We start from the raw sequence: 16,918 nt of genomic DNA, 5'->3' as shown, positions 1-16,918 counted from the left end.
TGAAAAACGATGCGTGAGAACTAAAATGAATAAGAATTTGTGAGAATGCATTAAAATAACAATAGTTGTGTGAAGTTGAACGTATTTACAGAATAGCACTATCCACATGTCCGCACAATAGTTGTCCATCCACATCATAACCTAGCCCTCTTGATTTCTGGGATTCTATGATATGAAATTATTTTGTAACATCCATAAAATTCATATATATATATATTCTATGATATGATATGAAATATGTATATATATATATATATATATATATATATATATATATATATATATATATATATATATATATATATATATATATATTGTAACATCCATAAAATTCATGCAAATTTAAAACTTTTTCAAACATCAAAAAACGATTAGTTATTACAAAATGTTTTCAAAATAGTTTCATATCAGAGAATCCCATAAATCAAAGTCAAGAAATGTGAGGAGGTGCACGATCAAGCCTTCGCCTTCCCACGATCATCAGAAGTACCTGAAACAAAATCAACAACTATATGCCCGAAGCTTATTGAGTTCCCCCAAAATACCAATGCCTTACAAACTAGAAAAATATTATAACAAACAACATGCATATAGAGTCTTCAGTATGACTGGACCACCCTCACCGTGCCTTCAGTCTATCTGACCCACTCTCAGAACCTTCAACATGTATGGTCCGCCCTACCGGGCCTTCAGCCTGTCTGGACCGTTCTCCGGGCCTTCGGCCTGGCTAGTACGCCCCGATGGGCCTTCAGTCTATCTGGGCCACCCTGGGTCTGTTGGCCTAGAGCACAAAGTAGGATCGCCTCAACCCACCCCGCAATCACACAATCAACACATAAATATCATATGCTAGCTAGCATGTATAGACAGTCATGCAGATCTAACATGTCACTAATCATAGCATCATCCTATTTACAAGGATACCGATCTTACAGATCACTAAACATAGCATCATCCTATATACCAGGATACAAATCTAATAGATCAGTAAACATAGCATCATCCTATAGCCAGGATACAATCCAAAAATAGTCAGCCTTAGTGCCTTAGACCCTTCTGGTATAATGAGAAGAACTCACCTCACAATGCCAAACTATACTAAAATCTTCTACTGCTGACTCACCGAGAATCCCAAACTATCACAATAAACGAACACTAAGTCAAAATTTGAATACCAATATTTGCTAAGGGTCCAACCATAGGGTAATAGTCAATTCTATCATTTCCTTAGGTTGGGCCAAGGCCCAACTCCAATTCCTTAATCCAAAAGCCCAATATATAAGGCCCATGATTGGCCCAATTTTCCAAATTGGGCCCAACTCTCTAATTGGGCCTCATCCTAAGATCCATTCCCCATAATTAGCCCAAAACACATCTATTCAGAAAAGTCTAATAAGGTTCCAAACCAACTGGCCCAAAGATGGCCCAATCCCGAAGCCCAAATCACACAAACCCAACATAAGACATACGTTGGGCGTACTCTGAAGCTACGAGGTCCGTACGCGAGCCTCGCGTTGACTGGAAAAATGGGGACCTTGACTGCGTACGTAGGGCGTACTGCTCTCTACCCGGGGCGTACCCTCGTTGTACTTAAAACTCAATTAAGTGCTTAGTGGCTTAAGCACTTAAGCCCAATTTCCAGATCCATGGACCAAATGTGTCTTAGAACCATAAAGTCTCAAACTTTAAGACTTTGAATGTCCAGAAAGTCCTTAATGCAAGGTCTTAATCCATTTAGAACTTTGTACCACTTTCATGGGACACTTCTAGCCATTGGGACCTCATTTTTATCACTTAGAACCCTTTCTAGGGTCTGAAAGGACCGCTTAACACGTCTAAAACATAACATGCACAATATTAGGACTTGTTGGGACAAGAAAGGTATCATAAAGCTATCAAGGCAAGATCTACATCATATAAGCACAAAGCCAGAAGCTTTCTACCTCCCGAAGCTTTTAGAGGACAAGATAATCTCAGATCTTCAAGCTTGACTTCCTTGTCCAACACCATGATGCAAGTTCTTCTTCTTCAACTACTCCAAATACACACTTTTAGCTCATACACTCAAGAGAGGGGTTAGGGTTTTGGGAAAATGGATCAAGACTACGGAGGCTGTAATGGTAGAGGGTTATGAGCTCATAAGGATACTTATATACCAATCAAACCCTAAATATTAGGGTTTCCCTCTGACGTGAGTACGCCCAGCGTACACAAGTGTACGCCCAGCGTACTAGGGCACGCCTAGTACGCTCACCGTACCATTATGTGTAGCACCCGGTTCTTGGTACGTATTCAAATTCAAGAAATATTGGGATTTACTCTAGGACTCGGCGAGTTGGAGGACCAACTCGTCGAATAGACTCGACATTATGCGGGAGTTTTAGTAACCTACTCGACGATTCGGGGGACCGACTCGACGAGTAGAAGCTGTCTGGAAAAAGTCCTAATGTTCAGGGTTTGCACCCTATTTAAACAACTTTTCTTGCCTCAACCCAGCCTCCATCGTTCCTCTCAACCTAAAGAAACCCTAACTCGAAACCCTAAGCCATTATTGAGTGTTCTTGAGATTCTTGGTGCCTTTTGTGTGTATTAGCAGTTGAAGAAGAAGGAGGCTTGGAAGTTCAAGTGGAAGTTAGTAGATCCAGAGGTTGTGCCCCAATTCCAGCTTACTTGAGGTATAAAGTTGAAACCTTGACTATTCTCTGCTTAGATATTGATTTGGGGCTATTTCTACCTTTTCCTAAGCCTTAGGGAAGCTATAGTCGGAATTGTGTGCATAAGTGGGTTTGTGCTTCAGATCTGGAACCATTGAGGGTTCCCATGGCATAAAGGTGCCAACTTTATGGCCATGGGAGACCCATGCTTAATGTATATACCTCTTTTATGGCTTTTTGAGCCAAAAACCCCATGCATGGACGTCAAGATTGGAACTTTACGTATGAAATGGACCCTACGAGGTCAGATCTATGGTTTTGATGCAATGAGACCCTTTGTAATCGACTGTATAGTTGTGAACAAAGAGGGACTCGGCGAGTCACTTGGGTGACTCGGCGAGTCGGGACGCTTTTCCCCCCAAAACTGTAAGGGTCGAATTATTGTAACAAGTCGAATTGTATTCTGAACTCTTCGAATGTCTTGTAATGTATTTTACTAAGGTTCTTTTATTCGAAGCGTTAGTATCTATGCCTTAGTATATTTTTTGTACGCTTTCGCTTCCCTATAAATAGGAATGTTTACAGAGAATAAAGACAGGTCTGTAAAAACTCTTATCTAACTCTAGTAAATATCCCTATTTATAGGGAACCGAAAGCGTACAAAAAATATACTAAGGCATAGACACTAACGCTTCGAATAAAAGTGCCTTAGTAAAATACATTACAAGACATTCGAAGAGTTCAGAATACAATTCGACTTATTACAATAATTCGACCCTTACAATCTCCCCCTTTGTAATCAAAGTCGAACTACTTAATTTGTAAGAAGTTGGATGGAATACATCATCACTCTTCGAATCTCCGTGTACCAGGAGATTATCTTCTTCAGCTCTTTCTTATCTCCTTCATTATTCTTCTTACAGTGATTCATACGAACAATTAAATTCGTATATTGAGACGTTGAATACCTTTCCACTTCGCATGCCTGGAACAAGAAACGTTTTGCTTTACCAGCCTTGTCTTTTCCTGCAAAGACCATTCCAAAAGGCTTCAGGCAAATTTCACCATCAATATACTTCTTCAATTCTGCCTGAGTCTTCGTAGGAGCCATCGGAGCTTTAATTTCCATACCTTTAGCCGTAGCTAACTCCACATCTGTAAGAGCCAAGCACTCATAGTAATTTTCGATGAAAATCTTGATGTGAGCAACCCCAAGCTTGAATTCATCAGGTTCTGTGTTTTGAAAGTATGAAAATGATTTGTCTTTTAAAATTAATGCAACTTGTATAAGATCATACAAGTTCATTAATGGAAAATCTGCAACAGTAAACTCACAAATATTTCCATTTGCCCTGGCAACCACATACTTGAAATTTTGGACTGTGTTTTCGAATACCACATCCTTTTTCATACTGATCACTTTCTTGATTTTAATCAATGACCACACTTCCTCAGGGGCTTTTGCAAGAACAACATGAAAACAAATTTTCATGTGTGTACCTTCATCCTTTTCTTTAAAATTTCCTTTTGCTTTGAACTGAGGGATGACGAACATCATTTCGTTTATTGGAAAATCCAGCTGGCTTGCATCAGTATTCGTGACCAAATAACTTTGTTTTGGTTTCTTCTCAAACGAATACATGTGATTATACGCTACCTTGGCCTCAATTGTTTCGTAATTGTAGTGTTTGGATGGATCACCTTTATCCATTCCCTTCGGATCACCAGCACGCTGAGCCATAATGCTTTGAATCAACCTTAGTTTTTCAATTTCAGCTTCTGCTTCAGCCTTCTTTTCTTCTTTCGACTTTTCCACAACAATCGATTTCCCTTTATCTTTCAAGGCTGAAGTATCAATTACTTCTTTTGGTTTCGAACCACTCTCACCAGTCTCTGTAGATTTACGAATTACAATTCCTTTCGAAATAGGTCTTGTAATAGGTAACGTTGTAACGACTGTTGAAGAAACCATCCCAGCAGAAACTATAATTGGCTTTGTTGTTGGGATCTTTGAAGAAAATACCTTTCCTACAACTTTCGCATCTTCATCACTCGCCTTCGATTCACCAGTTTTTCTTTCTCCCCCTTGCACCCCGGTGAAAACAGGTGGGGAATATGTTGTTGGAAGAAGGCTTGTAATGCGAGAGTTGCTTGTTGAGATGTGCTTCGAATTGTATGAATTTTTGTGATAAAAATTCAGGAGTAATTAGGGAAGAAGAAACCGGCTTGTCTGATAGATCTTTTAACTCTTTTAACAAAGTGATCACTTCCAAAAAGTTGTCACTTTCGGATGTTGAAAGTTGAGTTAGTTGTGGACTCAAATTTTCATACAATTTAACAAAAAGAACATGCCGTTCTTTTGTGACATTCTTCAATTCTTTCACATCACTGGTAAACTTTGAATTTTGAGAATTGATCTGAAGTTCATTATTTTGATCATTATGATCAACCTTCTCCAAAATTCGAGATTCAGAGTCTTGAATCATCCCCGATACTTTACTGACAATTCTGGCTTCGAACATTTTCAACAATAAATCAACCTCCAAACTTGAAACAGACGAACCACCCCCCAGATCAGCTTGAGATTGAATTATAGAATTCAACTTCAGATTCAGAATTTTAAATTGTTTCATGGTCAGCAGCATATGATCTGGAAACGCCTCTTCCTCTTCATGAAATTCTAATTCTTCAAACGTACCTCCAAACCCCTCAGTATCAGTTTCTGTCTCCATAAAAATGTTTTCTTGAACATTCGAATTCGGTTTGGGTGTGTCAGTGGATTGAGAAGAAAAAATAGAAGTGAATGGTTGATTGATAATGTTCTCGAATATAGGAGAATCAGTGGTTGAAGTAGTGGGAATAATGGATGGTGGTAAAGAAACAATACTTTCGAAAGGAGCAGAAGTAGATTGACCTTGATCTTCATTCTTCGCATCTCCATCACCCATATTGACATTTGCATCCGTATCAGATACGTTTGCAGGGATGCCTGAAGTTCGTACCGCCTCAGAAACTGATTTGGCAACCGAATCTTCGGGTGGTATGACGACTGTCTACTCAGGAGTTGAACTTCCTGCGTGAGGAGTTAACTCTGGTGTTTCTGGAATTCTTTCATTATCATCTTCTGTTGACTCAGTAGAAATCACGAGTTTTCAGATCTTCTTCTTCTTCTTCTTTGACAAATGTTTTGCCATATCCTCAGCCCTTCGTTTCTTGGACACCGGAGAAACAGGTGCTGGCACTTATCTAATTAAAACACCTTGATGAGTGATTTGAGGTTTTCGAACCACTTTATTTGTAGGAGACTTGCTTTTATGGGTTGACTTCATTTTGATTCTTCGAAACATACCAGTCTTCGAAGGAATGACAACATGCACTTGTGTTTCTTCAATAATAGGCTCAATCACTTGAGTCTCAACAACATACACTTCAACTGTTTCAGGCTTCTTCTTTGGAGATTTCGAAGATTTTAACTCTGTTTCAGTCTTCTTCGTCTTCTTGGATTTCTTATCATCTCTCCCCAATAGTATGCCAGTTTCGATTGTAGAATCAATGGTCTTCAAATATGCCACCAAGACAGAATTCGAAGGATTAACTCGTTTAAGCATTGCATCGGGAATACGAGTAACTGATGGAAAAACTTCAGCACTATCTGTGACATCCTTCGGATAGTGGTACGATTGAAAAACGGCTTTTTCTTCATCATTAGGTACCAAAATCCCTTCCTTGTTGTAAAAGTATTGCAAAATCAAGCTCCAGTATCTTGCACACGAAATACCATGAATAGCATTCGTGTGTTCTACACCCTTTTGGAATTCCTTCCATAATTATGTAGAATAATCCACTTGAAGATCATAATAGATTCCAGCAACCATTGCATAAACCTCCATTCTTCCTTTATCAAGACCAACTGTTCTCCCAGTTAAACATCTTAGAAAAATTCCAAATAAAAAATTCCATAGTCGTGGAAGACCAGATTTCTTAAAATCACTGATCTTTGATAGTGGAGGCTGATATCCCATCTCATTAAACATATTGACAATTTGAGGAAATGTGAAAGCAACATATGGAGGTGAATTTGGAATTTCAAGAATTTGACAAAAGAGTTTCTTGGATAGCCTGACCTTTTTGTCGTTCACCAGATGAAAAGTAATCGTATCAGAAGCTTTGTTGTAAGTAGCAGTTGATCCTGCTTGAGAAAGCCAGGACATTGGAACAGAGAATGAACTGAACATCGCCTTAGACAAAATAGAGTTTTTCAAGGCAACGATTAGCATCTTCAATTCTTCCGGGTATTGAGAAACATCACCCTCCAAGTGATAGTTTGTTGCTTGAATCTTCATTATTGGTAATGAAGAAGCATCTTCAGTGGTATGAGAATCAACATGAACAGAAGTCGCCATTGTTAGGGTTTTAAGATTTTGAAGATCAGAGAATTTGGGAATTTTTCTTTTTGATCGCGTAAACTGATAATGAACCCTTGAATCCCCTTTTATATGTAACCCTGAAGTTTGAATTTGAAGCGGGATAGGTATTTAATGATATCCGACGTGGCACCTTGAAAATCGGACCATTACTGCGTAAAAGTAGCCATGCGTCAAAAAGTAGCTGTCACATCTCCTTGAAAATCGGACAGAATACCATAGGTCATTTATAGACAGCCTTTATTGTTATCCCCATGATGATTATAACCGTCAGAACCCTTCGTATGGAAGCAAGGCTCTTTGACTTTTGGGATAAAAAGCGAAGTCATATGCCAGATGTTTGAAATCATCAGCCTGAGTTGGTATTACTCAGAACCTCAAGGATTTCGTGAGTGCAGTGTTCCAAAGAATGTAGACAAGAAACAAAGATAAGAAAAATTTGGGATATTGTTATGTCAAAATTTAAATTTGACACAAAAGCAGATGAAATCTCGGGCAAAGATTGCTTTGTTAATCATTAAGAAAAATGATCAACAACTTGTGTAGGTTCCCGTGAATTACAATCGAGTACTTGTTGATAAGTATCGAAGGGCTTCTTGTATAATGCTTCGTGGGTAGAAAAAAAAATTTCGTTACATATCATCCTAAACATAAGGTGAGAAATTGTAACAGGAATTACTTGTTTAACCAATGTAGGCAGTGACAAGTGTGTTTTGAAAATTTTAAGTGACATGGACTTTCGAATGAAACTCACACGGAAATCATATTCAAGAAAAAAATTTGTGCTGGATCTTGTTGGGTAACAAACATCATGGTTTTCGAATGTTTGATAAAGACCACTCATTTGAAATGAATATGATTTGGAGTTTCGAATTTTGGTACTGAAACAAATGTTTCGTGAAAATCTGGAACATTGTTCCCCGTCAATTCCTTAAAAGTATATTGAAATTTGGGTTTCACTTTCATCACGGTCTCATGATGTCACATCATAAACACAAATTTTTGATATGTCTAAGTCTCGATGGGTTTGATCAGAGACCTCTCGTACATATGTCTTTGTGTGTGATCGTGTAAGAACTTTATAGGTGAAAAAGATTGATGTAAGACACGAAAAGTACCTCTGTTATTTTTGGACCAAACAGTAAACTCTTAACTCATTTTGAGAAGAGTCAGGTAGCTCAGAGACTAATATGAATATAAGCCTGATTGGGAAGAAATTTTCGTATGAATAATTTCATTAAGGCTTTCGTACACACACATTGAGTCATTGGAGGCTTTTGGACAACATGCAGCAGCATGCTTCTAGGGACAACTTAGCTAGTTTAAGTGATGAAAAATGTATTGATTCATACGAAAAAAATTTACCTGACCCTAGAACTGCAAGCATAATCCACTTTATATCTTCATGATGTTCTGCAACAAAATACTAAAAAGAAATAAGATTCAAAATATTTTTGTTGTTTTAAATTTTTCGAAAGTAGAGACAGAATAAACAAAAATCTTTTTGGATTTTTAATTTTTCAAAAATTAAATGACAAAACAAAAGAAAATCTTTTTGAATTTTTGATTTTTCGAAAATTGAATGACAGAACAAAAGAAAATCTTTTTGGATTTTTGATTTTTAGAAAATTGAATGACAGAACAAATGAAAATCTTTTTGGATTTTTTATTTTTCGAAAATTGAATGACAAAACAAAAGAAAATCTTTTTGGATTTTTGATTTTTCGAAAATTAAAAATAAACTGTAATTGTTGCAAAAATACGAAATTTTATCATCCCCTTATAAGTGACATATGTACGAATTTGAAGGGGTCGAAGCGTTGACTATGAACAGTAACCTCTGAATCAACCCTTAAAATAAGTGACAAATTTACGAATTCGAAGGGGTCGAAGCGTTGACTATGAACAGTAACCTCTGAATGCTGATGGATATTGCCTTGTCTTTCATTCAACGCCTCTGAATAATTCTTGGTCATTCATCATTCGCCTTTTTCACATGGAACAGAACTTCCATCGATCATTCCAAGTCCTTCTATAATTTTCACAAGAGATATTTCATCTAAAGGTTTCGTGAAAATATCAGCTAACTGATCAGTTGTTTTCACGAAATGTACTTCAATATTCCCATCCTCCACGTGATCCTTGATGAAATGATAACGAAGTGCTATATGTTTAGTCTTCGAATGCTGCACAGGATTATGACAAATTCTTATTGCACTTTGAGAATCACAATATAATGGAATCTTTTTCATATTGATTGCATAATCACGCAATTGACTTTGAATCCACATAATTTGTGAAGTGCAAGCAGCAGCAGCCACATATTCTGCTTCAGTTGTTGAAATGGATACACATGTTTGCTTTTTCGATTGCCAGCTCACCAATTTGCCATCTAGAAATTGACATCCACCACTTGTACTTTTTCGATCAAGATTACACCCACCCAAGTCTGCATCCGAATATGCTTGTACAAAGAACCCAGTTTTTGAAGGATACCACAATCCTAACGAAATTGTTCCTTTAAGATAACGAAATATATTCTTCACAGCAGTGAGATGTGGTTCTCGTGAATTACACTGATACCTTGCACAATTACACACAGAAAACATGATATCACGTCTACTTGTTGTAAGATAAAGTAATGAACCAATCATGCTCCTATAAAGAGTTATGTCAACTGCAAGTTTATCTAACGAAGGTGTCAACTTTATGCCAGTTGCCATTGGAACTCGTAACTTTGTGCTATTCGTCAATCCAAACTTTTCTAGCAGATTATTCGTATATTTTTCTTGATTAATAAAAATTCCTTCTCTGCTTTGACGAATATTCAAACCAAGAAAATTATTGATTTTTCCCATCATGCTGATTTCGAACTTACTTTTCATCAAATCTTCGAATTCTCTAGATAAAGCAGGGTCACTTGAGCCAAAAATAATATCATCAACATAATGAACAAGCATTAGATGATTCCCAACTTTCTTTCGAAATAATGTGGGATCAACAGATCCTTGTTAGAATTTAGATTGTTTCAAAAATGAAGTAAGAGTTGCATACCATGCTCGTGGTGCTTGTTTCAAACCATAAACTGCCTTATCTAAAATATAAACATGATTTGGAAATTCCTCATTAATAAAACCTGGGGGTTGTTCCACATAAACTGTTTCTTCAAGTTCTCCATTTAAAAATGCACACTTTACGTCCATTTGATAAACATCAAAGTCTTTGTGAGCTGCATAAGCCAGAAATATACGAACCGCCTCGAGTCTTGCGACAGGGGCAAAAGTTTCTTCATAGTCGATTCCTTCTTGTTGTGAATATCCTTTAACAACAAGTCTGGCTTTGTTTCGTACAATATTTCCGTCTTTGTCGGTTTTATTTTTAAAAATCCATTTTAACCCTACAATCGAAACATTTTTTGGTTTAGGAATTAATCTCCAAACCTTGTTACGTTCAAATTCAGACAATTCAGATTGCATTGCAACAACCCAATCTGAGTGTTCCATTGCAACCTTAACTGTTTTTGGTTCAGTTTTAGAGATAAAAACATTGAACATGCAAAATTCTTGATGAGTATTCAATACCTCATTCTTTGCACGAACTTGAGCTCTTGTTAAAACACCCTCTTGTGGATTTCCAATCACTTGATTCTTCGGATGATCTCTTGTCCATTTTTCCATTGGCGGATATGCTGGATCAAATTCCAAAGGTGCATCTTCGTATATATCATCATTCTCTGAACCTGCAATCGAACAAACATCATCAAAATCATTATTATTCTCAATGTTTTCTAAATGCTCCCCCTCAACATTATGCTCCCTTTCAACATCATGCTCCCCCTCAACATTAGCATCCACTCTCCCATTCTCCCCCTCGAAAGAATGTTTTTCCTCAACTAGAGTATTCAAATCCAATTGCTCCCCCTCCACTGGATTGTTTTGCATACTTTCGCCTTTCTTTGGAGAAGTTGATGTTGAATCGTCAATAAGCTTCTTTAGTTCAGAGAAATGATTATCATTTGCATTTATTTCAGCATCAACAGCATGATCTGAAATTCCAAAAATTAAATCATAATCAATATCTAAGGTTTGTGGGATTCAGATTCATCTTCTATGTTTTTCAGAATAGGATGATTTTCAAACTGCAATGTAGTTTGTTTAATGTAGTAATCATCAAATGTAAGATTAAAAGTTTCTTCAACTTTTCGTGTTCTTTTGTTCAATACACGATATGCGACTGAATTATGCGAATATCCCAAGAAAATCCCTTCACCTACTTTAGCTTGAAATTTCGTAAGATTATCCTTGAGATTCATAATGAAGCACCTGCATCCGAAAACATGAAAAAATTTGACGTTAGGTTTTCGATTGTTGAGAATTTCATATGGAGTAATGTTAAAACGACGATGAATGAAAGATCTGTTTTGAGTGAAACATGCGGTGGATACTGCTTCAGCCCAAAGGTATTATGGAAGATTCGCATATGCCAACATAGTCCTTGTCGCTTCGCATAGAGACCTATTTCTTCGTTCAAAAACACCATTTTGTTGTGGTGTGTATGGAGATGAAAAGTTATGCGAAATTCCTTTGTCCACCAAAAATGAATCAAGGACCTTGTTCTTAAATTCAGTTCCATGATCACTCTTAATTTTTCGAACAATTTTCTTCAATGTTGTTTCCATCTTTTTGATAAAGTCAATCATGATTTGTGCAACTTCGGATTTAAGCCCGAGAAAATAAACCCACGTAAATCTGGAAAAGTCATCAACAATAACTAAAATGTACCTTTTCTTGTTGAGAGTTGAAACGGTTGAAGGACCACACAAATCAATATGTAAGAGCTCCAAAGGTGCAACAATTTTCGAATCTATCGTAATTGGATGACCTTGTTTATGTTGCTTTCAAACTTCACAAGCTGCACATAAAGAATTATTATCAAATTTAAGTGCAGGTAAACCTCTGACCAAATCTTGTACCACTAGTTTATTGATGTTTCGAAAATTGAGATGAGAGAGTCTTCGATGCCAAAGCCAACTTAAGTCTGATGTTTCGAAAGCGTAATAGAGCTGAAACAAGATCATATTTACATCTGGTGTTCAATCTCGCATTCTTAATTGATTTCATACTCTGCTTTGTTTTATACTTGATTCATTGATTCATCAAAAATGTCTTCTGGAAATGGTTTAGATTGAGTGGAAGGAACACTCAACCTGCTAGGGGTTTGTCTTGGACCTGGAAATCATAGGACTCGGCGAGTGTATGAACAGACTCGGTGAGTCCAAGGCAATCTCTCAACTCATGAAGATGGACTCGACGAGTTGTTCATACAACTCGGCGAGTCATAGACTGAACACGTTTATATGAGGGAGATAAACTCGACGAGTTCAAGAATGAACTCGGCGAGTCGGTTTAAGATGGTCCCGATGTTATGGGTGAAGAAGGAACCTTCGAGTGGTTGCTAGACTCGGCAGGTAGAATCGGGGTTTTAACATTTTATGGAAAAGATGACTCGACGAGTTGGCGGGCCAACTCGGCGAGTCGAGTCAACTGGATGTTGACTTTAAACAGGGTTTGACCTTGACTATTGGATTGGACTTGGGTTGACTCTTGTAAGAGGCTTTTGATTGTGAATTAGTAAGCGATAAGGGTTGTTATGTAGGGATTGAAGAGTTGAGACGAGCTGATCTTCGTGCCAAGGATCGTGCTGACACTACACGACATCAAGGTGAGTCTCCTCACTGTTTGTATGGGTCTACGGCCACAATGCCGGCCCATTTAGTTTATGTATGGTAGGAAGACCCGGGGGTTAGCCCTAATCATTATGCATGAAAGACCAAGAGGAGGCTCCTGGCATGCAATATGTTATTATGTATAGTAGGAAGACCCGAGGGTTAGCCCTAGGCAACATGTATGAAAGACCAGGAGCTGGCTCCTGGCACACTATATGCTGAGTAGCCTAGTAGAGTAGTATGTATAGTTGTCTTTGTGAAGCTTGAATGGAAGACTAGGGGGTGGCCCTTGGCACTTGTCTATAAGACCTAGGGAGTGGCCCCAGGCTTGACAGAAAAGACCACATGCGGCCCGTGGCATAACAACAAGACTATGTTTGGCACATAGCACCTTACTTGATTATGTATATGTTTATTATGTATGGCTCATGGTAACGTATGGCATGTATGGATCAGTTGATATGTATGGTATGTGGTATCTGGGGAACTCACTGAGCTTCGTGCTTATGTTTTTCAGCTATTTGTTTCAGGTACTAATGTTTTTCCAAGGAAGGAGCTCGAGGCGATCGCAACACATCACACCATGTTTTCTGCACTATATGATCTTTGGGATTTAAAACTCTGATAATTGTTTTATTAAGAATGTTATTAAATGATTGAGCAACATTTATTAAGCGGTTTTTAATTAATCAAAACAAAATTTTTGTTCATGAATTTTGGGATGTTACAAGTTGGTATCAGAGCCTTGGTTTGAGGGATTCAGGCACACTCTTGGGTTAGTCTGGACTCAAACTGAGGACTTGATATGTTACAAGGTGTGTGATGCATGCAATCGACCGAGCTCAAGTAAGTGGTTCCCACAATACCAATACATGTTTGATATGTGATATGATATGATTATGTGATTCGCATGCTAGACTATGGCTAAGGATCTAGGAGAGATGCCTTGGTATGCTTATCTGAACTTGTAGAATTGAATGCTAGAACTGACCAACCTGTAGTAGGATGGCTTGTGTAGGTTATGTGATGCAGCGAACAAATGTCCAAAGATCAAAACTGTTGATTCTAGAAGAATACCCAGGATAATCTTGCCCAAACCACATTGATTCTATGAATACCGTGGGATTGGCTTCAAAATTCGGTAAACACACGAAATTTTGAGAGAAAAATGAAATTTCTTTAAACTGATCAATGACCATCTAAATTACATCAGAAAGACTTAAATAAGAAGAAAATTTTTAAAAGAAACCCTAAAGAGACATGGGCCAAACACAAACCCAAAAACAAAGTCCAAAAATTATGAAAAAAACACAAAAATGTCCATAAGTCCAATTTAGAAAGCGATTTCTGGACTCAAAAATAGGTAAGTCCCCTTTGTGGACTTATCTAGACGTGCTCCTTGCTTCAAGCTTCGATTTGACTGGTCGTAGGCCGAAAACGGATATCCGTAGCCAAAGTTATGGCCGTTTCCGTGAAGCCCCTTTAGTCACACGATCGTGGGCCTCTAGGAACGCAAGTGCCCGATCCTCCACACTAGGGCCTGCATCATCCCCTCCTGGGTAGACAAAATTCGACCTCGAATGTGTAACAGGATCATCATCAGAAGAATCCTCATGAAAAGGAAGTAAATGTTTCACATTGAAAACATCAGAGAATCGAATGTGACTTGGCAGCTTCAAACGATAAGCATTGGAATTGATCTTCTGCACAATCTCCACGGGTCCAATCTTTTTGGCTGATAGCTTGTTGTACTCACCAAGTTTTTTATCTGCATATTGCTTGTACTTGGAGTTGGCTCGAATCAGGTTTTCATGAACAATCTTATGAACATCATGTAGACCTTCAACAAAATCCTTCACTTTCTTTGGAACAATACCAGAAATAGGAAGCGACATCAAATCAAGTGGTCCCCGAGGTTGAGCATAATATACCACTTGAAATGGACTAAATCCAGTACTTCGGTTGACTGCATGATTATGAGAAAACTCAGCTTGACATAGTTTCTGATCCCAGCCCTTCACATGATCACCCACCAAACACCGCAAAATATTACCAAGGGACCGATTGACAACTTCTATTTGCCCATCTGTTTGAGGATGATAAGCACTACTAAAATTAAGCTGAGTGTTCACCATTTTCCACAAGCTACGCCAAAAATCACTCAAAAACCTAGTGTCTCGATCAGAAACAATAGAAGATGGCAAGCCATGCAAACGGTATATGTCTCGAAAGAATAATTGAGTCACATTAACTGCATCCATCGTCTTTTTACAAGGGATAAAGTGCACCATCTTCGAAAAACGACCAACAACCACAAATACTGAATCATTGCCCCGTTGATTCCGTGGTAACCCCAACACAAAATCCATGCTTATATCCACCCAAGGTTTAGACGGAACAGGTAAAGGCATATAGAGTCCAGCATTGGTAGTCGTGCCCTTCGAAACCTGACAAATTCTGCACCGTTTAACATATCGATCCACCTCCTTGCGCATAGTAGGCCAAAAGTAAGATGATTGCACCAACTGTAAACTGCGATCACTCCCGACATGCCCCTCACCATGCAACTCCTTGATGATTTGAAGACGAAGACTAGAATCGGGGACACAAAACTGATTCCCTTTGAAAAGGAAACCGTCATGCACTAGAAAATCAGACCTCCGCCCAGATTGTATATCCTGCAGAATAACAGAAAAGTAAGGATCAACAACCAACTGCTCCATGAGGACATCCAACCCTGGCACACCAACCCTCATGGAAACTAGCAAATTACTTCTTCTGCTCAAAGCATCTTCCACCCAATTCGACACTCCAGACTTGTGCTTCACAACAAAAGTGAACTTTTCCAAGAATGCCATCCACCGCCCATGCTTATGGGACACCTTATCTTGACTTCGGATGTGCCTTAGAGAATCATGATTTCTAAACAAAACAAACTCTTTATGAAACAAGTAGTGACGCTAATGCTTTATAGCTTGGACCACTGCATAGAATTCAACATCATAAGTGATATAACGCAGCTTTGGCCCCGTCAACTTGTCACTGAAATAGGCAACCGGTCGTCCCCCTTGACTTAGAACTGCTCCAACTCCAACCGTTGAAGCATCCGTGTGTAATTCAAAAACTTGAGAAAAATCTGGTAATACAAGAATTGGTGCTGAGGTAAGCTTCTCTTTAACCAGTTGGAAAGCCGATTCTGCCGCCTCTATCCAAGTAAAGGTCTTCCCTTACATAAAATCAGTCACTGGTACCATAAGGGAACTGAAGTTTGGAATAAAACGCCTATAGAAAGAAGCAAGACCATGGAAGCTTCGTACTTCAGTGATGGTATTTGGAGTTGGCCATTGTCTGACGGCTGCCACCTTAGATTCGTCCACCTGTATTCCTTCACCAGAAACAACATAACCCAAGAACAAGACTTTTGGGACCATGAACACACACTTCTTCACAGCTGCATACAAACTATCCCTGCGAAGTAAGGTCAAGACCTGTCGCACATGGATGACATGCTCTCCAGGAGTAGCACTGTAAATAAGTATGTCATCAAAATAGACGACTACAAATTTACCAATAAAGGGCCTGAACAATTGGTTCATCACACGCATGAATGTACTAGGAGCATTTGATAAACCAAAAGGCATCACCAACCACTCATACAATCCTTCACGAGTCTTGAAGGCAGTTTTCCATTCATCACCCAGTCTAAGTCGAATCTAGTAGTACCCACTCTTTAAGTCCAGTTTGGTAAAGATAGTGGCACCACTGATCTGGTCAAGCAAGTCATCAAGTCGAGGAATTGGAAATCTATACCTCACTGTGATCTTATTGATGGCACGACTATCAACACACATACGCCAAGTAGCGTCCTTTTTAGGAGTCAACAAAGCAGGAACAGCACACGGGCTCATGCTTTCCCGAACATGACCTTTTCAAATTAATTCCTCCACCTGTCGACGCAACTCTTCATGCTCCCGAGGACTCATTCTATAATGTGGCCTATTAGGCAACTGTGCTCCTGGTTGTAAATCAATATGGTGTTGGATGTCACGTAAAGGTGGCAGGCCATCAGGTAATTCATTAGGGAAAACATCATCAAATTCCTTAAGTAAAGGAAC

General features: G+C 38.5%; 1 protein-coding gene across 1 annotated transcript in view; it reads right to left on the bottom strand.

Annotated features, from left to right (window-relative positions):
• LOC145105855 (uncharacterized) overlaps positions 1–16,918 on the bottom strand; it is a 30,840-nt gene that overhangs the window by 12,221 nt on the left and 1,701 nt on the right. Inside the window, exon 2 of the mRNA XM_079042937.1 lies at positions 14,379–15,481. Coding sequence (XP_078899063.1) covers positions 14,379–15,481 — 1,103 coding nt within the window. The remainder of the gene's footprint in view (positions 1–14,378; positions 15,482–16,918) is intronic.

This window comes from Lactuca virosa, chromosome 4 (genome assembly GCF_052849685.1).
Source record: "Lactuca virosa cultivar CGN04683 chromosome 4, Lactuca_virosa_CGN04683_v6, whole genome shotgun sequence".
NCBI lineage: Eukaryota > Viridiplantae > Streptophyta > Magnoliopsida > Asterales > Asteraceae > Lactuca > Lactuca virosa.
The sequence above is the reverse complement of the archived record's forward strand: the minus strand, read 5'-3'. Positions and strand labels throughout refer to the sequence as shown.